Source organism: Uloborus diversus, chromosome 1 (assembly GCF_026930045.1).
Source record: "Uloborus diversus isolate 005 chromosome 1, Udiv.v.3.1, whole genome shotgun sequence".
Lineage (NCBI taxonomy): Eukaryota > Metazoa > Arthropoda > Arachnida > Araneae > Uloboridae > Uloborus > Uloborus diversus.
The window spans coordinates 112,070,900-112,096,395 of record NC_072731.1 but is presented as its reverse complement, the minus strand read 5'-3'; the positions used below and the strand labels follow the sequence as shown (position 1 = coordinate 112,096,395).

Genomic DNA, 25,496 nt, shown 5'->3' with positions numbered 1-25,496 from the left:
CGCAACAGCCTGAAAATTCAGAAAAATGGAAAAATTTACGTTTTTTTTACGGATTTTTCAAAAATTAAGTTTTTTTTTTTTTTTTCAATGCTCTAAGACGGAAAACTGCAATTGGTGAAGCCTTGAGAAACCAAAAAGAAGTATTGAAATTGAATAATTCCTCTTGATTCAGGAAAAAGGGTAAAAAATCGAAAACACTAAGAATATCATCTTTTTATTATGATTTTGTTTTTTTTAAATATTCTCAATTTTTCATCTTCATTTTCAACGTTATAGGAAGAAGCCTTTTAAAAAATATTACATTACACACAAGCAATAATTTTTTTCCTCGATTTTGAAGCTATTTTGGTATTATAGAATTCCCATTCTTTAAAACAATGCGCCATTTCCAGATAATAGAAGATTATAAAATATTTAGCAAAATTTCTACAATCCCGTACACAAGTCTTATTGTTTAAAAATTACTTGTTGAATCGAATTAATCAGATATTTTGAAGAACTCGGGCATAATGGATCTGGATTTCAATGTTGCTCTTATGTAGCCATCTCTTGATTTAATTCCGGAAACTTTAAGCGAAGTCCCGTGTTCCAAACTCCGGACCAGCCGAAGATATGGTGAATAGCATTGTTTCACATTTAAATTAACGAATTTCACTAGACGATTTAGACATCATAGGTGCTAAAATTTATACCAGGTGGAAAAGGGGCGCGAATCGTCAATTCGAAATTTATGTCCAGCGACCATTGCAATGGGCTATTTGTTTATCTCCAACGGAGAGATAGACACAAAAGTTTTTAAAAATTATGAAAATGTGAATGCACTGGAAGTGGAAGTGTGTGTTAAGGAAGCTGTAGTTTTTTGAAAAAAATACAGCTTTTTATTAAAAAAAAAACCTAAAGAAAATTACTTTTTCAATAAACAAGTAGTCAAAATGTGTTACTTATGTCATATTTAATAATTGTATAAAGTTTTAGAAAGGTGCAATGAATATTGAAGAAAAAATGTTTAGAGTGTTCGCGTACCTTAATTGAATATATCTTATATCTTTAAACGAACAATTCTTGTGGGTATATATATATTTCTTATCTCGGAAACGGCTCTAATGATTTGGATGAAATTTTGAATTTAATTGTAGTTTTGCATTCTAAGTTCATCTACATCAGTGTTTTTTCTGTAAAAACGCGATTTTTTACAGAAAACAGTTTTTTAATATAAAGTCAAATTGAGTTAAGTCTTGAAGTAAACTGTGAGTTGACGCATCAGGCAGACGATTTGCAACCATAACAATGAAAATTTGTCTCTTCTCGCTTTAAAATTTTATACTTGCTAAGGGTTGCCAGACTTGGCTGATATTGGCCACTTTGGCTAATTTCAAACACACTGGGCTGAAAACAAATTCAAAAGCATTATGTAAGTCGATGTAAGGCTTTTTTTCTTTTTTAAGTGAAACTATTGCTTGACCATCCTATTTTATTTTATTTTATTTATTTATTTTCTTTTTACATTTCAAATATTTTAACATGTTTTTAAAATCACGCATCTAAATTTTATTTCGAAGAAGTTTATGTCTTGAGATTCTTTATGTTTTGTTAAGACAGTTGTTATCATTTGTTGGAATGGTTTGTGGATCATCAGTTTTGATGGATATCATGCTGTATGTAGCATTTTCCGGCGTAAAAATTAAAAGTACTTATTTAAAAAGAAAATCTCGATTGGGATAAAATCGTGAAACGCATCATATTATGAAAGGAAGTATTCGGTTAAAAACCGATTTCACCATAGCAAAACTAAGGTCAAAATATTTTAATTACTAACAAGAAAATTGTATAATGGAAACAAACGTAACAGATAGTTTAAAGCAAAATATTGAATTAATTCCATTCAGAATCTTCTTTGTTTGGTACTTTAGTGTTATAAGAAGGTCGAGTACATAATATTTCGTTAACGTGAAGCTTTTCAAGTATATTTGGAAAAGTATTGAACCTTAAAAAAAAACACATTTTGACAAAAAATAATTCTTTTAAAGCCGAACGAGGCTCGGTACTATATATTAACAGATTTAGAATATAGATGGCAGCATTAGTCATAAATTAAGAAATAAATGTTTTTTTTTCGACAAGCTATCTACAGATGGCAGCACTAAATACTGCAATTTATATTAAACAAAAAATATTGCTTTGTTATAGAAATGTATGACAACGGACATTTTTTCCGTTTCATGCAAACTTGCCCGTAAGGCAAAAAACTTTCGATATCAATGCCATCCGTATAATACAGTCGAATTCGAATCTCAACTCGAGGGATGCTTTTCAAGACTCCTCGCGTAGGTTGAAATTTCTCGTTGAGGAAAAGGGTATGCGATTTTTTATGAACTCAGTGGCGCAGCCACGGGAGGGGTTTTGGACTTAAAACCCCTCCCAGGACACAAGCACGTTCATTTCCTTCGTTAAAATCAAGGGGGAAAAAAGCAGAGTATTTGAGTTTTTCCAAGCGGAATAGGTTTCAACAAAATATCTTACTGCTTTTAATGATCGTGAATCAGTCAGAAATTACTTTTCAATTCTTAAATATAAAAGTTGTATTTCATGATGAGCACCCCACGTCCCCCCCTGGTATAAGATAGCAGAAATGGTGTCAATAAAGCTCTATAGGGTATCATGGGGTCCCTCAGCATTTCCATCACTCCACAAATCCTTTTAGGAACATCTAGAGAGAGAAAGCCTTCCGCACCGGATTTTCTGAGGCTCTTAACCAATTCTCATCGAAAGATCGAAACCGTTATTAGCTAACTTTTAAATGATCTCGGGAAATGCACACAAAAAATGAATATGAGATTAAAGTAAAACTAATAATAAATATTCTGTGCTTTTTTCCACTTTCTTCGTTTCATAGTGCTATCAATACGAATTATTAATTGTTTTTAAGTAGTTATTTTTAATGAATAATTACTAATCTGTGGAAATTTTTTGATATTGAATAATTACGCTTTGTAAGTGAATGGTAAAGAAAGCAACAATTTTCGATTTTGAAAACCGCTCCCAGAAACATTTTCTGCCTGCTCCACTGTATGAACTTACAAGTTATTTTAGACATTTGAAAACATCTCTTAAACTGTTTTAACCCATTTCTTAACTTCCTATCACCGAATTTAAACATAGAGAACTGAAATTTTACAGCATTTTTTTTTAAAGCTGTGTCATTGAATAAAAATACTGTTAGGATGCACAAAATCAATGAGAGAGAATGGCATATAATGAAACAGTACGCAGTACGGTACACGCATAGTATGTAGCAATAATAAATTGCGGCACTACAAAAGTACTGTACAGTAGATACAGTAATTATATTCGACGCACTTTCAACATATTGATAATCTTTACATTTCTTTATTTGTTAGAAAATTTCTATTTTTCCTTCCATTTTCAAACTCAAGATAGAAAGCTCGCTTATGTGAAATTATGTTTTATCAACTTCATATTTAGAATGAAAAAGATGCGGAGTGGCTATTTGCAAATTAACAAAGCGATGTTTCGACTAGCACGGTGTGGTGAACCTCCGCTTTCAGTGATGCTAAAGTTCAATCATGAAACTAATATTTACGTGTAGTACACAATAAAGAAATTGATACTTATCCCCGCGATTCCCTTTTCAAAATTTTCGGGTTGCAGGGTGAAGAATTCGCGTTAGCTCCAAAATTCGTTACTCGGAAAAGGCTCGTTATGTAGCTATTTCGCGTAAATCGAAGCGTGTTGTAGCGCGAGTACACTGTAGTTTAAAATTGCACATTGAAGTAAAGTAAGCATCCTTAGTTGTATTCAGTAAATTACCGCCCTTTAGCCAGAGCTAAAGCAGAAATTCATGAAATACACCGCCAGCTCAGTCATTTCCAGCCGAGGACTGCAGTTTCGTGCTTATTAGCACTCATCAGCCCGGCATAGGAAAGTGACTGAGCTGGAGATGGAAAACCTCTTATGGAAGCCAAGAGGGTCAAACAAACTGGTAGCAACCATTGCTTCGGTCACTCGGCTGGTCTGTGCTAATTCTACATTAGCTACCAGTTTGTTTGACCCTCTTGGCTTCCATAAGAGGTTTTCCATCTCCAGCTCAGTCACTTTCCTATGCCGGGCTGATGAGTGCTAATAAGCACGAAACTGCAGTCCTCGGCTGGAAATGACTGAGCTGGCGGTGTATTTCATGTATTTCTGCTTTAGCCCTGGCTAAAGGGCGGTAATTTACTGAATATACCATGCCTTGCCATCAATTTTCGAGTTGAACCGAACCATTGCTTCGGTCACTCGGCTGGTCTGTGCTAATTCTACATTAGCTACCAGTTTGTTTGGCCCTCTTGGCTTCCATAAGAGGTTTTCCATTTCCAGCTCAGTCACTTTCCTATGCCGGGCTGATGAGTGCTAATAAGCACGAAACTGCAGTCCTCGGCTGGAAATGACTGAGCTGGCGGTGTATTTCATGTATTCTTAGTTGTGTTTCATATTTCGGATATTTATTAATATTTGATTTTATTCCAGTATCGTTTGGAATATTTTTCCTATTTTTTTAATTACTATTATTTTTTTGCTGATCGAGTGTTGATATATTAACATAATAAAAGTCAATTAGTAATTATTTTAAGTTTTTGAGGTTTTTCGGAGAAATTAAAAAATGATTTTATTTATTTTATTAGTGGCGTAAAAAAAGAGATGGTATTCAATTCCGGACCCCTATTTTGAAGCTCAAAATCAATTAATTAGTTCCTACCAAACATAAGTTCCTATAAAGTCAACTCCAATAATGAAATTTATGATGAATATAGGATTTCGTTTAAAAGGCGTTTTTCATCATCTAAATCAATTTTTTGTTGATGTATGTCTATGTAAAATTTAAATCAAATTATGACTTCATCTATACATTTTCAAGTAGCCGAATTGCACTTCTTGAATGAAATATTCATCGTCAGGAAAGAATTCAAAATTTGAAGGTGTGAAATTCGTCAACTTTTAAATCCTTTTTGCAGCAAATATTCGTAAAAATCGTAAACAATGTTTGGAATGACAAATTGGCTCAGTAAAGGAAACAAAGAATAAATAATTCTTAGTAATATTCCATGTTCAAATGAGCTAATTTATTAATCTAAAACACTTTTTTGCATTTTTTCGTTCAATCCTCAAACGGTGTGTATGTATATACTTTTTATTTATTTAACTTTTAAATAGTAGCGAAGTATCGAATACTTTTCAAAAGTAGTTTGTAGTTGCTACATTTTGAAAAAAGTAGTTCTAGTTGTAGTTAACTACATTTGTAATAAAGTAGTTGTAGTTGTAGTTCGCTACAAAGAAAAATGTAGTTTTCCGTACCACTGCCTAAAACTGTTAAAAATCATTTCTCAACCATACATTACTGTTTCTTACATAAAAAAACTGAATTTTTATTCGTATTTAAAAAAAGAAAAAAAAGTTTTATTTAACCCAAAATACTGCTACAATGCCCAAAATGAATGATTAATGGGAAAGAAAGATATAAAATAAACCAGTACGGTACGTACAGTATGTAGTAAGAAAAAAAAATGCACTATAGTTGTACAGTAGATGAATTAATGATATTTGTAACTTAAAAAAAGTGAAGATGAAGATGATTTATGCTGCGTGATTAAAGCGTTATTCTTATATATTTTCAAATAAACACAATACAGTTACTTCACTAGTTTTTTTCTATATATATATATATATATATATATATATATATATATATATATATATATATATATATATATATATATATATATATATATATATATATATATATATATATATATATATATATATATATATATATATATATATATATATATATATATAACTTTTCCATCTATGGTAACACCCCTCTTCCTGGTTTCACAATACAAGAGCAGCTTCAATTTTCATAATTTTTGCATTTTCCTTAGATACTACTCGGTGAACTTCTATGGATTTCCTTTTCTTGACTTTTAATTGTACAAATGGAAGATTCACTCATACCTAACTGTCGTGCTACCTCCAACGCAGCTTATAGTTGTTCATGCACCTAACCTTTAGCTCTTCTTTAATTGTCAGAAACTTTCTCTTTATCTTTCATCTTCACAAACTTAAAATAAAACTGCACCCTCGGGTATCATTATATTTCATCAACATTTACATTTGGAATGAAAAAAATAAATGGAAAATGAGGAGTATATTTGTTTGTATAAGCGATGTTCAGACTAGTACGATGTGGAAACTTTCGCTCTCAGTGATGCTAAAGGGACGGAGATCCGTTCACGAAAAAAATATTTTAGTAGCTAATAACAAAGCCGATACTTACACATCGCAATTCCCTTCTGAAAAATTTCGTGTTGCGATCGAGGAATTCGCGTTAGATCTAAAATTCTCTACTGGGGAAAAAATTGCGTTGTAGCCATTTCGCGTAAGTCGAATAGCTTTGTAGCGGGAGTCGACTGACCTTCTAAGCTCTCGGAGAAAACGCATTAAAAACCTTGCTCGAAGACTCACAAAGAAACTTTCCATCAAAAAAATCGTCTGGTCTCTAATTTACTTTCCGATTAATAGCGGTCATTTTGAAACCTATGACGCAAGCGGGAATAAAAAGCTAGAATAGCATTTTAAATCGTGACTGGATTGACGACCGCACCCTTACGTTTTGGAAGTAGGGTGCAGTTCTTCTTCCTGTTTCAATAAGTTTATTTCCTGGTGTACATTTCCATATCTTTCTATTAACCTTGAGCAATATGAATTATCCTCCCAACAAGTAGAATAAATAACACAGTGAAAATCAAGCTTCGGTTGTATGTTTGGTATTAGTTGTTGGATTAAACTTTGGAGTTTTAGGTTTTTTGTTGTTGGAGTCTTAATTTTGATTGGCGCAAAAAATAAATAAATAAATAAATAAATACAAAAATAAAAAATAAATTAAAAAAATAAAAGGATTTAAATGAAAGTTGTTCGAGATTACATCAGTCATATTTCGAAATTTAATTCCAATGAAAGTATAGTGATTTAGCGTAAGAAATACTTTATTAATGTTGAAACAATGTTTTAGCTGATAACACAGATGGATAATCAAGATATATTATTTCTTAACAAAAGTTTGAGACATACATTTTGCTAGACTTAAATTGCGTTGGAACTCTCAACTCATGATATTTTTATTCCTTTATTTTATAATTTTATTTCCAAAAAAAAAAAAAAACTTTGCATGTCAGACGAGACTTAGAATAATTTCCGAACATTTTCACTTTTTTGACGGAAAATTAAGCCTCGGGAGCAGAGCGGTTCTTAATGAGATGTGCTAGGCAATATATCGATAGCAACAGGAAATATCTAACGTTGTTTAGTACAAAAAAAAAACCCCGAAAACTGAATACACGTGTTTCGGGGTTTTCAGGATCCCCCTTTTCAATTCAAAGTTGTGAGATTTTGGATATAAAGACATCAAAGCTCACAACTTCCAACTGAAAAAGGGGTTCATGGAAACCCCGAAACACGTATGTTCAGTAATCTGTTTATTTGTGCTAAAGAACGTTGGATATTTCTTGTTATTTCTCAGCTCATAGGTATTTATTTATTTTTCTACATATCGATGGCCTACACTGTCAATCAGCTAAGTCCAAAATAAGATTTTTTTTTTTCTCAACTTGACTATTATTTCAAGTTGCAACAGTATAAAAATCGAATAGCGCCAAGTGGTACTTACAAATACTTAAATTCGTTGAATTAAAATCTGCAGGTTACACAACGTGCGGGAAATCTGACAACCTTTTGTTGCATTTTTAAAAGTTACCTCATACATTCTCCCTCTCTCTCTCTCTCTCTTTTAACCTAGTGACACCCCTGCTCAAAATATTAAAACTGTTTTCAGAATAAGTGACTTTGAACTTGTTTCGAGGGCGGAGGGAATCCTCTTCCTCCTCATAGCTCTTTCACCTTACATCTACACTGGTTTTCAAAACCGCCTGCGGTTCATTAAAAAGCTGCAGAATTAGTGATGTCTATCACTAGAGTTTTACTCACGGGCCTGATGTTTGTGAAGGCAGTATACCTCCCATAGTCTGATTCCCGATTAACCGAACTATCTAATCATCCGAGGGTCATTTAAATCTTTTTCTCCTACAACTGTGGATGTAAAATAAAAAGCATTCTTGAAATTATTGTATCGTTAGGATTTGCAACAAGAGAAAAAGAGCTTGGGGAAAGGAAAGAAGGTGAAATGAAGCTCAAGACATTATAATTCTAACAGCTGCTTATCTTAAGCCTGTATAAAGTGAGAACAAAACATATGCATCAACAATCCTTTTTTTTTTTTAAAGCTTTATGATAACTAAATTAAAAATGGAACACATTTACTGTATTAAAGCGTTACGTACAGAAAATATGAATTTTAACTTTCAACCCATTTGATTTAGTCAGGAACGTTACCGATGTTGCCTGTCCAATTGTCCAAACTTTTGTTTATCCGAATCAGACCGGACCGAACAGATTTGGTTAATCGGAGCTACACAATATTAACTAGCAAAGTTTCTAAAGCGAATACTTTGACGGCAACTGCAGAAATAAATGCCGTGGTTCTTAATTCTGGCCAAAAATTTAAAAAGCACGGATCAGTAAACTTGAAAAAGTGTGAAACCACCCTGGTCGGTCCTTTTTAGATCGAAATGCTATTGTTGTTTGCAAAACCTACTTCACAGAAAATAACTCCAACCGCCTAATCGAAAAGCACTCGAAAATAAACAAACGAACAAAATTTTAGAGCATAAAATCACTGATAATCACGCAGGTCCATATACATCGTTCCCACACAATTAAATCTTCCACAGAGCGTATTTGGAGTAGGGCCGACGATTAATAAACTTTCGCAGATTAACTCAACCCTTTTCCGGGTTCATGGCCAGCGGTGCGGAAAAAAGCGGAGCCTTGTGTCTGCCTTTGCCGGACGCGAAGTGAAGTGAAGTCGGTGGGCCACACGTGACTCAAGTTGTGGTGCCAGCTGGAAAACAGGGGGCTGGATTAGGTATAATCACTTAATTGAGTTCTAAGTGTTAACAATAAAACTGGAAATTTGATGAGAGTGTTTTAATGTTATAAATCGATGGCTTAGACAGAAAACCAGTTAACTCAAACTGTTGTAGAAAATAAGTTTTTTTTTCTTAATTCGGTTTTTGTTTCAAGCTGCATCAGCAGTAATAACAAGAAATTTCAAATGTTGTGCTCTTTAAAGAAATTCGGTGTTTGTATTTGAACCCGCTGAATACTATTAAACCTGACATGGTTTATTGCCTCCTGAAAAGCTATCTATCTAAGAGTTCACTGGTTTACAGTCTGAAAATCAATCTCTGTTTGGATAATAATATTTACTTCGATTTTTATTTGAAATACATAATCTATTTTATGCTAAAAAAAGAAAAGAAAAGAAAAACGCGATAAAAAACAAAAGGAAAATTACTGGCTACTGAACTTGAACAGGGTATCCGTACCCCTTACTCAAGAAAAGAACGTCGTCTAACGAAGAAGTATTGGGAAAGCGAAGTTATTTCAACAAAAAGAAAAGCAAATAATGTTGGGGAAAAAATCTCAATTATTTCAAAAAAAAAAAAAAAATATTTAATTTGAATTTTTTTTTTTTTTTGTAATAGATGAAGCTTATTGCTTAGCAAATTATGTTCTCCTCTCTTTCTTTCACCCCCCCCCCTTTTTCCCTTCCTAGTCTGTCTGAAAAGAACGGCTTGAATGTTTCTCTCTTTAACTCTCGTCCCCTGCAAGAAATTTGAAATAAGTTTTTGTTGTTCGGTTGGAGTAATGATGGAAATTGAGGTCCTAAAGACGCATTTATATAGGCGTTTTTCAGACATCAATTTCAAAACATATATGGAGGAGGGTCCCCGAACCAACACCCTTTCACTAAGGTTACTAAAAAATATAGTCAATTATGCCTTTAAGATTTCAATTTTGAAAAGTTTCGAAGGAAGATCCCTAAAACCTCTCCTTACCTCTAAACGATTCCAAAGATGAACTGAAATTGCGTTTTACCTTTCAGAGGAGGGTTCTCGAACCCTTCCTTTCCATAGATTGCCTAATATTAGGAAAAAATCTGAATTTCATTTGGAAAGAATCTTAAAATAAAAAATTTATAAAGTTACTGACTATTGATCAGGTTATTTCGTCCAACACCTCCTGTTTCTTTTACTTCCGCCTCTCCCCACCTCCCGGGCCCCATTTTTTTTTCTTTTTCATAGTCGGTCTAAAAATAAGAAAGTCTTCAAATACTACACTTTGCAAACCCCCTCCACCCATTAAAATAAAACCATTCAAGGGTTTCTTAAACCTCGTTTTCAGGGCTTCAGTGTCGAAAGTTTTTCAGGGGACATTGCCAAACGCCTTGCCTTCTGAAAGCATCAAAAATCGTTAAAGATTGCTTTTATGGAGAATCAATTTCGAAAAATTGAAGTTACAAAAAAAAAGGTGGGGGGGGGGAGCTAAACTTGATTATATGTGATCCCTAAAAATAAAAACATATATACGCCACTGTAAATAAATGTCAGATTTTTCCTTGCTTTCCTCTTTGGAGTGCACTTTTTGTAACCTTTAGGTTTTGAGTGCATTACCAAAGTTTATAGAAGTGCTCCAACATTGCACTCAGGCTACTCAGCGGGTTTCAGAATATATAATAAACTTTCTCTATTTTTTTAAGCGTAATTTACTGGATTTTTAATTTTATTGATGGTTTTTAAAATGCTTATAAGTTTTACGCATTTTCGCAATTGCTGAATGTATGAAAATTGAAACTTCGAATGAGAATACCAATTCATTCCCGAAAAATATATTCCATTTTTATTGTCTTCTGAAATGGTAATAACATTGTTGGTCATATGAGGTATACAGTTTTACTTGCTCTTCTTGCAGATATACGAAGAAGAAGATTCAAACTCCAGATGTGATTTGTGAAAATAATCGTTTTATTAGCGGCAAAAGCTGGAAAACATTTGAATGGGAAAAAAATTGCGGAATTGGAAATCCCGTGGGACTGCGAATGAAATCCCGCGGGACCAATCCCGCAAAAAATCCTGCGGAATCCCGCCTGATTCGGGATCGGGATTTCGGGATTGGAAACCCTAGTGTTAACGGAGGTTCATGTAAGCATATTGTTTTACCATTTTCTACGTATTTCCTCTTTATAGACACTTCGCTTCAAAAATTTGATTAATATCCTTTTTCAGCATGAAATTTACTTTTAATGGACACCACCCATGGTTTTTTTTTTCTTTTTTTAATTTTAGAAACGTTTCATGATTTTTCAAGGTGGCGAATGAAAAAAAACTCCACTTTTTTGCGATAAGTGTGTATGTTTTAACTATGTTCACTTCACTTTAAATATCTCATGTTGTATTCATTTTCAGCTTGAAATTTCCTTTCATTTGACACCACACAGGATTTTTTTAAATTAAAAAATGTTTTTCATGATTTTTCAAGATGGCGACTAAAAAACACCTTTTTTCGCGATAGCACGGGTGAATATTTTTAGTATGCTCACTTCTCGTTTAATGTCTGCTATTTTATTCCTTTTTAGCTGAAAATTTTCGATCATTTGATCCCACAAATGTTTTTTTTTTTAATTTAATTTTTTTTTATGATTTTTCAAAATAACGGCCAAAAAAACATATTTGTCCTAACAGTACGGATGTACATTTTTAGTATGTTCATTAGGAGCATGTTACCTACCATTTACCACAAGAATCATTTCTGTTGCAATTTGTTTGACCCCTAACGCTATTTCTACTGCACTAAATCTGAGGTCTGCTTTTGCTTATATCTCAGCAACTTAGAGACTTCAGGATTTCACTAAATGATTTGCGATCGTGGACTAACCGACTTGACCAGTCCGGGCTTGCTAGTTAGCAGTAGTAACGAGAGTAAAACCTTTTATTTCATAGCTAGTCTGTCTTCAGAAATTTTGCAATTCGTCGAAGCAGAAGAGACTTCATTTCCAATTATTGGAAGAATCCCAATTGGATTCGGATTCCTAATGGGATTAGAATCCCAATTAGATTCTAACAAATTAAATGCATAAAAAAGTATCCTATTTTAGGAAAATTGATAAATAACGTGGTTTTTACATCAATATCACAACAATCCTACAAGAGTGCTCATAGGGTCATCTCACGTAAAGTCGTCTAATGCCATGTGCCTTCATGTCTCAGATTTTGTCCATTATTTTTTTACGAATAGATATCTATGAGATAAGCTAAAATTAATGTTTTTAGATTTTTGGAATGAAAATTATGCCTTGGAGATTTTTTTTCCAAAATTTCGATGATTGATTATTTTTCGGAGTCACCTTTTTGGTATGAATTTACAAAATCTCTCTAATTTATTCATTTTTCAACCAATTTAGCTGAATTAGGTATCAATTTCAAGCATATACTTTCCTCTTTCAGTGTAAGCAACAAAAAGTATTCTGTGAATAGTGCGGTGTTGCCACTTATTATCTAAAGTCAGTTTTTATGCTTTTTCAATTGAGAGATTGAATAAGTCATGTCTCCAGAGTACCAACGTAATATCTGCTTCAATTTTTTTTTTTTTTTTGGTAGTATATTTAAATCATTCTCCTGCTATGTAGAAAAAATTACGAGGGTGTATTTTGTTGCTTTGAAATAAAAAATTAAAATATTTTTTGCAGAGAATTTACTTCAAATACAAGTTTTCTATAACTTTAAAGCCTTTTTAAGCTTAAAAAAGCCCAAATACTTTTCAGAACAATAGTAGAGTGTCTACGAATAAAAATTGGGTTGTATGAATCGTAAAGCGTTAAAAAGCTGTCTATTTTTGAAAAGAATTGGTTACACCTCCGTTTTAGATTTGACAAAATAAAAAAAAAACTTTCAACTGAAACGTACTAAATTTTAAAAATGATTAGAAGAATAGTAAAAAAAAACATTGCTTATGACCTCATTCTTCATTTTTTTCAACATTAAAAGCAATAAATAAATAAATAAATAAAAATAAAACTAAATAAATAAATAAATGAATACATATATCGATGAATTACTATTTAAAAGTTTTCATGATGTGAACCTATTTGGATTGCGTAACACCTGACAATGATCCTGTACTCTTACATTCTAGAGTTGGACACTAGATTTGTCTAAAGAAGATTATTTTTACTGATTAAAGCATATTTTAAAATTGCTCTGAAACTTATTATTAAATTGACAGCAGTCCTAGTTTTTTCCTCATTTGAAAAAAAAAAAAGAAAATATATTCCATCTGCCATTTTTTTAAAGAGAACCCTACATCATCCCAAACAGAAGAAATTGTAGGAAACTTTAAGTTGTTCTGCAACAAAGAAAACTTTTAAGGTCACTTTTAATTAAATTAAGATGTAGAGTAAATTTTGAAAATACGCATGCAGTTGGCATAAGCATGCTTTCAATTTAATGTTATATAATTGACGAAAGCTATGTGTCGGTCCACTTTCAAAGCATTAGAAGAATGATGTGTACTATGAACTACTAACTGTGTTGCTTGCATTATGAAAGGAGTGCAAGAAACTGCCTGTATTAATACCAAGTAAAAACCAGGTCGGTTTCTAACTATAATGGCAAAATCATTATTAGTTCAGAGATTTCATTTAGCTTTGGAATGGCTTCTTTGTTACCTAAATGATCTGGTTCAAACTCACTTCCTGAAAAATTGATTTATTGACTACTTTGAGGAAAAATTGAAAACAATTCTTTTCGATAAGGAGTACATAGTTTTTGTACCCGATACGAGTACAAGCAATTGTTTACATTATTTTAATAATGAAAACAACACAGTTTGTAGCTCACACATTATGCACACATTTTGCACATCGTTCTTCTTACGCTTTGAAAGTGAATCGACACATAGATTTAGTCAATTATAAAATATTAAATGAAAGGAATGCTTATCCGTGCTGCATTTATTTAAAAGAAATTACTCTATTTCTTAATTCAGTTAAAAATTTTCTTACATTTTTTTCCTTTATAGCTGAACAACCTACAAAGTTTCCTTCAATACCTTCTGTTCTGGCTCTTTAAAAAAGATGGAAGATGGAGCACATTTCATTTACATCAAAAGATGAGAAAATCAGAATTTTTATCAATTTTAAACTAAGTTTGATAGATATTTTAAATTATGCTGTAATCAGCAAAAATAATCTTCCTTAGAGAAATCTAGGGTTGGACTATATTAGTAATGCAAGAGTAGAGGATCATTGTCAGGTGTTACGCAATCCAAGCATGTTCACCTTATGAAACATTTCAATAGTAATTCAATGTTGTTGCTGTTGTTTTTTGTTTGTTTCTTTTTTTTTAAAGGGGGGGGGGGGGGATATTCATGTCATAATGTTTTTAACTATTGTTCTTATTGTTATTCTTAATATTTAGTATATTTTCAATAAAAAGTTTTTTTTTTTTTTTTTGTCGAGTCTTAAATGTAGGTGTTTGCGAAATTTTTTTTTAAAGTGAACAACCTTTAAACGACTTTCAATTTATACAACTCAATTTCTATTTTTTGCCATTCCAGTGTTAATTGTTCTGAAAAGTTTTTGGACTTTTTCATGCTCAAAAAGGCTTAAAAGTTATAGAAAACTTGTATTTGAAGTAATACTTTACAAATAATACTTTCTTTTTTTTTTACTTAAAAAAAAAACTCTTCGTAATTTTTTCTACATAGCAGGAGAATGATTTAAATATACTACAAAAAAGTTTTGAAGCAAATATTAGTTGGCACTCCGGAGATATGGCGCATTAAATCTCTCAATCGAAAAGCATTAAAACTGACTTTAGCGAAGAAGTGGCAACACCCCACTATTCACAGAAAACGCTTTGTTGTTTATACTGAAAGATAAAAGTATTAGCTTGGAATTGATACCACCTTCAGCTTAATTCGGGGGAAAATAAAGAAATTCGAGACATTTTCTAAATTCATATCAAAATGGTGGCTCCAAAAAGTAATCAAAAATCAAAATTTTGAAAAAAAATCTCCAAAACGTAATTTTTATTGAAAAAATCTTTAAAAATTAATTTGAGCTCATCTCATAGATATCTATTCGTAAAAAAATAATGGACAAAATCTGAGACTGACGACACGGCCGACTACTCAATTTGGGTGATTTGACGCAGAATGATCCAATAGCAAATATTTTTTAAGCACACAAATGACGTCTCTTTTGTGATGAATTCAAGCCGTTGAGTACATGGTAAGAATATCAGTTTCATTGCCTGTCTTCAGTTGTCAGGTAAGAGTGAATAAGTCAGGTTCAGTGACTTATTTACGCATTGCAGTAGCGAAAAATGTCTGGGGCGCCACTTTAACGGGGCGCTGAAAAACACTTGATAGTAAACTTTTCAAGTGTATGCACTCAGTATCTATAATCTTCTGTCAATTTCTATCTATGAATCTTCCAGAAAAGTTTCGAACAAGTCTCTTATATTAAGGTTAAGCAATAAGTTATCGCCTTAAGTCAGGGCTGAGGCCAGAACTACATGTAATATACCAGACATCCCTGTGATCACATCCAGAGATTGCAGTTTCGTTCTTATTGAAACTCATCAGTCTGGATTAGTGAACTACCGAACTGGAGGCAGATGTCATTTCATTGAAGCTCAGAGTGCCAACAAACATGCAGGTAGATAAATTTAATCCAATCAGATGAGTTCTAATAAGAACGAAACTACAGTTTCTGGATGTGATAACCGAGCTGTCTGGGATATTGCATGAAGTCTCTAAAAGTATATTCATCGTCGAATTCTTAAAAGTGTCTCCAAAATTGGGCAAATAGTTAATAGGTACCGAAATCATTTTCTATCCCCCCCCTACCCCCACCCTTGTTCAGGCAGGGCCATAAAATCGGCGAAATTTGGCTTACCATTCGGGAAAATTTTATCATCATTTATCAAAACTTGGAGATCATTCAACAAATTGAGAATTTCCGCCCTCCCAAAATTTTAGCTTGGGGCATCCCAGTGTGTCGCCCCCCGGTTTCGTCAAAAAAACGTTTTTTCCGGAGCAGAAACATATGCACTTCATAAAATTGAAATAATTTCCAGGCAGATTCTTAACCCTATATAAGTCGAGAGGATCACGCTATCATTCAGCCAAAGATTCATTGAATTCGAAGCTTTTTTTTTTTTTTTTTTGCCGCTCCATACTTTAATTACACCATTTCTATTGATGTAAACAAAACGAGTTTAAATACTCAGTCTCGTAAAATAACAAAAATGAGATTCCGTTAGCGGAAAATCCTTCAATGGCTTTTAGTATTATTACCTGGTTTTGGAAAGAAAAAAGTTTGCGACTCGAAATGAGGTCAGTTTCTGCTGGAAACACCTTCGAAGATTGTAAAGGCCGGTTTTGGGCAAGCACCGTGGCATACCGTCGAAGGAAAAACTATAAAACCGTGGAAGAAAATAATCTGCAGATCATTATTTGTTTATTCCACAGACGAGGATATATTTTATTGAAAGGAATATCAACTTCCGACACCATGTTTAAAGTAAGATTTAGCACTTCTGTTTCTCTATGTTTCTATTTATGTGTTGGAGTAATTTCACAATGATCGTAAATTCTAAATTGATGCATATTATTTTTTTTAGTCGAGTTATTTGAAATCGATATATATATATATATATATATATATATATATATATATATATATATATATATATATATATATATATATATACACTAACTTCTAATATTAGTTTCACTAATGCTTATTCATACATCTTATGAGTTTTATGTTTTGTATTTGAATTATTTCACAAAATAATGTTTTACTAAAAATTAAAAATTATTTTTTTTTTTTGGACTGCTTTTATTAATTTTGTTATTTGCACTTTTATTTTTTCTAGATGCAATTGATACTATGGGATGCAGTTTTAATGATTAAAAAAAACAAAAAAACTTTGAACTAAAAGAAAGCAAGTGTTTTGCGATCAGAAAAATTCTAAATTTTTAGATGCTCTTTTTTGTTATTTAACTAAATGAAAAATTCCTATTTTTTTTATTTATATGCAAAATGTATTTCCATATCTGAAATTTATGTTTCAAGTGTAGCTTTTATTACAGCTTTTATTTTCTTTGACTAAAAGCATTTTCAAAAGCTTTTAAATAAGAATACTAAGTACATTTAGTGCTTTTATGTATGTTTTGAACGACAATATCTGGAGTTCCGGTTGAAAAATATAACTACTCATGCCTGAAAGTATTTTACAGCAATTAAAAATAGAGTGGAAGAGAAAGAATCTAATTTATATAAAAAGGAAGTTCTTAAAACTCAAAAGGAATGTTTTACATTCACTTTAGTTGCTTAGAGTTTGTTGTCAAAAATAACTTCTGGTAAACTGGACGAATTACTAGACAGAAAGTGAAAGAAAAATGTCAGTTACATTAGAAACCTAAGTTGAAGTTCTCTCACTCTCTCTATCTTTGCTTAACTATCTGTGATGTATTCCGGAACACTTTTACATAGAGGATAAATATTTAATCCAGTGATTCCGATATTTTCAGAAAGTAGATAAACAATGGATCCAGAATAATAAGGAATGAATTTCACTTATGGGCTCCTCCACCCCTTTCTTTTCAGTAAAGTGATCTAAAGTTAACTAGAAAGGAATTGAATTTATTAAATGTCAGTAACAAGACGACTATTTCACAATCTTGTCATCAGAATTGAATTAATAAATATAGTGCCGGATTTAGGGGAGAGCAAGCTGGGGCTCTTACCTCGAATGACAACTTCTGGGGAGGAGCGAAAAATTACCTTATTTCTGTGTTATTTTCATTGAAACTAGATATAAAAACGTGAAGGAAGATGGGTAAGGTAGACAATTTCTTTTTTCAGCCCCGGTTCGGAAAAATCGTAGATCCGGCACTTTATAAGTATAATCAACAAGGTATGATAGTTCCAGTCTAGTGCTATGAAGCAATATGTGATAGATTCGTAATCGAGATCATGTTGAACTTTTTAAATATCCGTTATAAAGGCTTTATATTATAATCAGCAAGACTGAAATGAATAAATACCCATAATAAGGCTATGGTTCACAGTACTTATTAAAGTGAATTAAACATTGATAACAACACGTAATAAGTTCACATGTTCTCATTTGAATTGATTAAATAACAGTATCAATTAGTAGTAAGTTATTTCAGTTTTGACACCAGAACTGAATGAATAAAGTTCAGCAACAAGAAGTAATAGTTTCAGTCTACCCCTGAAAGCTGAACTCGTTAAACAGTAAATGAAATATTATTTCATAATAGAGTCGGTTTAGCTGAGATGATTAAAATTCCGGTAACAGTAAATAATAGCTTCACAAAACAAATCTAGAACGGAGCTGTTAAAGCATCAGTAACAAAAAAAGTAATAGTTTTGTAACTTCACCGACACAGATAAACTAATTAAATACCAGTAACAAGTAATACTTCCAGTAAAGCCACCAAAATTTCACTGTATCATTAACTGAAAGAAGGAGAAACTTTTTTCAATTTGCATAACTTTGGAATAAAACATCATCTGGGCCTCCACATCGGCCGGGAAAGTTTTATCCCAAATAAACCGACTGTTAAACTAAGTCACAATTTTCTTTACCAAACTAAACATTTCTTAAAGCATACTTCACAATATCTTTTCGTTATCTAAAAATAATTAAATGCGTGAAACCAGAACTTTTACCGTCAAAAACTTTGAATGAAAAATATGCAGTTAAATTCCAATTGTTAATTGATTCATTTTTATTTGCTTCTCAGTTCTTATTGTGTACAAACAAATTTAATTTGTAAAACTCGGACAGCGCACTTTTCCCAACAAAGTAGGCACTGCAGCTCCCCTTCCTGTTTGAAATGAACTCTCATCTCCTTTGAAACAATTGAAAATCAAGTCATTTCATGCTTGAAAGCAGGTTTCCCTTTCAGGCGTGACTGTGTTAAGCATCTAAACATTTTCTTTTTCTTTCGTTTCTTCTTTAAAAAAATAAATAAATAAATAAATAAATCAGTTTTGGATTACACGTTTCTTTAAATGATATAGGAAATGAAATCCAACCTGAAGTCGAAGAAACGATCTAAAACATACGCAATTGCCTTCCACATCTGCAAGCGGATTACCACCAACCACCTGTGCACTAAGAGACAAAGGACAAATTCAGTGTTTTGAAACCAATTGCATTAATTATTGATTTTCGGATAAGAGGACGATTTTCTTGAATGGTTCCAATTTAATTCCCTGCTAATTTTGAAAATAAAATTGAATGAATCATGAGGAATTAAGAAAACAATGAAATTGTAACAAATCATCTCTCTGTAGGAAAAAAAATGGAGTTAGGTAACATACAATAAGGTAAGATTTTGCCATTTTTGCTGCATATATCTATTAGCATTTATGATATATATTAGAGCAATTACTAATTGCTTATTATTCTCACTTAGCAGAAGTTGATGATAGTTTGATTTTTCAGATTAACATGACGACGATAATTAGTCAAGCTAGTTGGTTTTATCATTTATTTAGAGACTAGTTTTTGCCATCATGGTTGCAAAGCGTTTATGGTTTGAGTTCATTCTTTTTTTTTCCTTTTCTTTTCGACGCAATTCATGTGAAGAAAATAAAAACGATTTAATCGAACCTCCAGAACGATCCGTATTACTATTTTTGCAGTTCTATCAAGATATAAATTTCAACCTAATGTGTTTCAACTCTTTTACAGGTCTTCGTACTGTTTGTCCTGGCCTGCGCAAGCGCACAATCAGATGACGAGCCCTTTTCCATAGGACTGGGCGTTCTCTCCCCCTCTTACAGTCAAAACGTGGGCAAGGAAAATGTAAAAGTGACCTTCAACCAGAAGGACGATGGATTCTCGTACTCGATCGGAGATCCCAAGTCCGGCACCAACACCTACCTTAAATTCGGTGCAGGAGCCGCACAAGTCCCCGCTTACCAGCCTGCCGGATACAATGCTCCAAATGTCGGATACCGAGCTCCCGGAAGCGTTCCGGCTGCAAATCCTGCACAGTATGGGCAAGGTGGTTATGCAGTACCTTCCGGATATCTGGAAGCACCTTCTTACGGATCCGGAGTTTACAATGCTCCTTCTCAGGTACGTGATACCTTTCATTGAATTTTGACACGACAGTTCAGATCAGGGAATGGCAATCTTAATGATGTTAAGAGCAATATTTTTTTTTCTCCCAGTGTGTTAAATAACTTTTTGAAGTGCCAAATACACGTATATGCTTTGCTTTTATTAGAAAATCAATAAAATGACTATACCATGAAAAATGCATTTAATGCGAAACCAAAACGTTTATTGAACGTGATAGCAAACTGTGTAATTAAACGTCTTAAGAAGAAAAGAATTAAGTTTTTCTTAAACTAATCAAAAATAAACCTAATAAAAAAAACCTCATTTCGGTTGTTTCTAAAGCTTTTCTATGAGCACACATTAAATGAAAAAAGAAAAAATCACAAGTAGGAGAAATGGAGGAACATGTGTCCAATCTTTTTTAATATTTTTTTTTTTTCAAGAAATCTTATCAATTTCTCAGCGCAAAAATATCCCCGTGATATAATTGTGTCGTGGAGTTTTTTGAAATTTTCAAACAATTATTTTTTTACGTTATGATACTTTTAAAAAATGTCTTCAATTGTTTATGTGTACCCCCAGGCCTTTTAACGTGTGCCCCTATTGGGGGCACGTAAGAACGGGCCTGGGGAACATATGAAAGCGAGCAAAAATGCAGTTAAAGCGTCATATTTAAAGAGACAAAGAACAAGAGACAAGAGAAAAAAAAACTAATGTGAAAATGAACATAAAAACCAATTACAGTGAAGAGTTTGTAACCTATACTGTGTCAGTGTGAACTGTACAATATTATGTCATTAAGAAAATATTTTTTTTTTCAAATAAATAATTGCACACTATTAAGCTTTTAAGTCTCGTAGAATGTTCCGATCACTGGATGGCCACGAAAAAACTTATAAGGTTGCATAGTACAAAGATTTTTTTTTAATATGTAAGGATTTGAGGCTTTTTTCTTTTACTACAGTGAAAGCTTTTATGGCATGCTATGTGCACACCTTTCAACATTTCCTGGAGTTGCAGAAAATGGAGTTGAAAAGAAAAGCGTTATTTTTGTGCCATTTTCATGTTAGCTGCAAGTCGCTGTTCAGTTAACAAATCAGTGCATACAGTTCTTAAAACAACTACATTATAATCTTGTCAGCACAACAACTCACAGTACCACACTCTGGGTTTTAATAAGATGTAGCTGTTGATCTTGTATGAGTGATTTCCTAACAAAATTGCTGCTATGAGTCTAATATGACTCACCACTGGATAAGATACTTTAAAGCTAAAATACAGGTTTATAATAAAAACATATAGCGGTTAAAAAAAATTATATTTCATAAACTATTACACTTACCACCAGCTTTACTATTACACTACCACTATAAATGATAGATAAAAACAAAAATTCCACGTTTTTTTGAACTTACATGATTACTAAAACGTGCGCGTTCCGCAACGCTGAATTGGCCATGCAGGTAATGATGATGATCCATTTATGCGTTGACCAGCCAGATCTCCAGGCCTAATCCCATGTGATTTTTTATGGGGTTTTGTCAAAGACAGTGTTTATACACAAGCGTTGCTTAAAACATTGCAAGAACTAAAAGATCGCATATGTGTAGCATTACGAAAAATTGACAATGAAACACTCCAAAATGTATGGAACGAACTAGAATACAGGTTGGATGTGTGTCACGTTATGAAAGGCTCACACATCAAACATTTGTTAGTGAAAAGAAACTTAGATTGTATCTCTATTTTTCTGTATCATTTATAGTGCTAAGTGTAATAAGTTATGAAATATAAATTTTTATTACCAGAATATTCTTTTACGCTAACCATGTACTTTATGTTATTTTCCTTTTAGGGCCCAGCAAACAGTGGATACTACGGAGAAACTGCGCGCAAGCCCCAGGGTGGTCAAGGGGATATCTTGCCAGCCGGATTTTCTTACCATGGAACAGAAGGACAGGCCTTTCTCAGGGACGATGGAGAATCCCCCAACTTCATGGTGTCAGAAGGAGAAGAAACTGCAAGAGGTCCAGCAGAACAGAGCTTCTACGGTAACAGCAAGAGTCAGACCTTCTTGCCCAATGGACTCGTTGGATACGGTTCAGCAGGACCCTATGGGGCGAGTGCCCTCCAAAGACAGCAACATGGGGGTCATACCAGCGAAGATATGTCCCCTTACACTGGATGAATTTCCACAAAGAAGTAATAGCACTCATAAGAACACATGAAGTCGTTCTGTTGACGCTCGATCAGTAGGAATCTGTGATGGCGGTGATCCACGAAATAACATTTGCATTCGCAATTAAAGTAACTTTTATGTGATATCAATATGACGATGCTTAAAACCAAATATTTTACCGATTTTTCTATGAATATGACACTCAACTGATATGACTGTTGCAGTCACAACAGACATAGTCACAACAGTCTTTAAGTTGATTGAAGTTGCCCCTAAGCTGACGTTTAGGAAAATTATTCAGGTTTAACCTGAAACTGAACCTCAACCATTTAACCTCATACTGAAACTGTTCCCGTCCTTCAGAAACATTGATTCCATTTTCGAATATTTTAGAATGAGGTTAACGTTAATAAACTAAAAGAAAGCTTAGGATAAATCATTAAGAGCTATTGGGAAAATCAGTGCTTTAGAACAACAACAACAACGAATGACAGTTTTGCCAAAAATGGTCGTAAAGTTCAATATTTTTTCTTGACTCTATCTGACTTTCATGTCCGATTCAGCGAAATATTTAACATTTCAAGAGATTATTGCCTCATGCTGCACTAGGACTGCACATAATTTTTAAATATCTTAATTATTCTTGATTTGCAAATGACATTGCTTGTTTTGGCTCGGAGTAAAATAACTGATTGTTGAAAAAGCTAAGATTATAGGGTTTAGGTAAATGTAACAATAACTCAATGCTAGAGCGCTGCATCACATAGGTTGTTCAACAGCATCGAAACGTTTATTGCTTCGTGTACAAATTTCTATCAAGGTTTTTTGGTCAAAATTTGACATAGGTTGTTGTTGCTCCAAGGAACAGAAACAAAGGAGAATGTTTATCAGGAGGACTGATCATTATTACTTCATTTGAATAATGCAATGAATCAATATTTCAATTGAATAATTCACTAATTTTAACTCATCAAATTGATATCAATTGTCATTCAATTGACATGACTTCAAATTGATGAAGTTGCGTTTTGAAAGAAAAGTTTTTTACGTGGAAGAGAAAAAGCGTTTCAAACAGAACGAGGTGGAAAGAAAGTTTATTAACACGGAGATTTGTGCCAAAAAATGTTTGTACAAAATACGAAAATAGTTAATTTGTATTTATAACCAACTTTTAATGCATATCTATAGAATAATTATAGGTATTCTAAAAGTATTCCGAAATAATCTATTCCAAAAAATTGCACAGTAATCGTACATTTAAAAAACGGGTAATTTAAGATTCAACTCTTAAATATAATACTTTTTTAAGAGAAAGTTGACGTGATACCAAATTTGAAAATTAGTTACAAAGCTTACGTGTTTCAGCAAATGTACTTTATGAATATTCAAAAAACTGTGTTGTTAAAGAGTTTGTATGAAATTCTAGGTTCATTGATTTTATGTACATTCATTATTTATTTATTTTCTTATTTATTGCTATCATGAACTTTATGGTAAATGTTGGTTAACAATTTTTGCTTGAATAAAGTTATATTTTGCATAATATGATTTGTTTTCTTGTACAATTGTAGTCATCAAGTTAGGCAAGGATATTTATCTTTGAATGAGAGTAAGCGCAATTTTAAGTCATTCTGAGTAACTTTGATCTGTCTCCAGTTTGTCCCCCCTATGTTTTAAAAGTAATTTTCACGTGTAAAGAACCTCGATATCGTTTTTTCTCCATTCTCTCTCTCTTTGAGAGTACGTACAAACCACAATGATAGGAAACGGTCAGTTCCCCCGCCCCCGGGATTGATTTTTTTTTTCGTATAAACGGAAGTGGTTTTGTTGTGCCCGATGAAATTTGCACTAAGTATCCACCCTTTGCCCCCCCCCTTTTCGGAAAAAATTTGAAATGTGGGTCTTGGTGCGTAAACAACATCAATTAGTAACATCGTACTTAAGGCAGACGCCAAAAAGCAAAACTCCCGTTTCAATAAAAAGTAATCTCTACCTCTACATATACACTGTTTGTGAAAATTGCAACACCGTGATGGACTTACGCGAGTGAGCTGAAAATTGCAGGAAATAAAAATAGGGCATGATATACAAATGATTAGACTTGCAGGCCGGTAGCGCATGCGTATGCTGAGCAGCGCCCTATGAACGGCGGATCGAATCGAATATAAATAGACGGCTGTAGTGAGGCGTGTATGATTATAGATGGTTATGTGCTAGAGTAATGAGCTAAGAAATGATAATTTTGAGTAGTTAATTACTTCTGACATAGATTACATTAAAAAAAGGGGATGACCCATATTTACCCCATTTGTGACCCATAATTGCCCCGATCCAGGGTAATTCTTGATCACTCATTAAATTTAAATAAAATAAATAATAATGTAATTTTACGTAAAGGGATTATTTGAATAATTTCTAAATTGTCTAAGCTTGCACCATGCCAAATTAAATCATTTTATCTTTTATACTTAAGAAAATATTAAGATGGTATGGTATTTTGACCCACAATTGCCCCGTCTGACCCTAGTTGGTGAAAATAACTTTTAATAATGCTATTAAATCGTGGGTCCCCATAAAGGGAAAGGCAGGAGGGGGCTCTAGTCCCCCTATATATATTACCACTGACAATTTTGAACATCAACAGTGTGCATAAATATTAAAACATTTCAACGAAAACCATTAATGAGTAACGGTTAATAAAAACTCACTTGCATGAAACTTACTTACGCTTTAATACTTTTTTCACTTAATTGCAAACTTTACTTTCATACAGTTACTTTCAGAACTATAACAATGTATTTTAGTTAACAGATTTGTTTTTTTTAATAAATTATGAATCCCCTTTACATTGGGGTTGAAAGAATAATGTTCTTCTTAAAGGCAATTAATTATTGTAAAGCATGTCTAACATTATGATAAGGAAAACAGTGGTTCAAAACCCCCATTAAAGTAGGTCAATGTTCCCTAAAAATACCCATTGTTATGAGAACAACAGATCCGAAAAATCCTCATCGAAATCAGGTAAGAAGGAAGTTAGTTAAAAGTCAGTAGGAAACTGGTAGAATGGTAAAAAATATATTTAAACAAAAGCTTTAAAACCTTTAAAGTGTCTTTGCCTCCTCTAAAATTACACATGGTCGCTTATGTTTTAAATTGATGACGAGATTCAAGGAAAGTTGCCAAAAACT

General features: G+C 32.8%; 1 protein-coding gene across 1 annotated transcript; it reads left to right on the top strand.

The window, feature by feature from the left end:
- Window positions 1–16,493: 16,493 nt before the first annotated feature.
- LOC129231458 (uncharacterized) lies at window positions 16,494–23,767 on the top strand. The gene is made up of 3 exons (XM_054865784.1): window positions 16,494–16,540; window positions 19,755–20,144; window positions 21,985–23,767. The coding sequence occupies exons 1-3, from the start codon at window positions 16,532–16,534 to the stop codon at window positions 22,315–22,317; spliced, it is 732 nt and encodes a 243-aa protein (XP_054721759.1). The 5' UTR covers window positions 16,494–16,531; the 3' UTR covers window positions 22,318–23,767.
- The last annotated feature ends 1,729 nt before the right edge of the window (window positions 23,768–25,496 follow it).

Coding starts and splice junctions, on each gene's coding strand:
- LOC129231458 (XM_054865784.1), top strand. Junction 20,145..21,984: donor TTTACAATGCTCCTTCTCAG/GTACGTGATACC, acceptor TTTTCCTTTTAG/GGCCCAGCAAACAGTGGATA.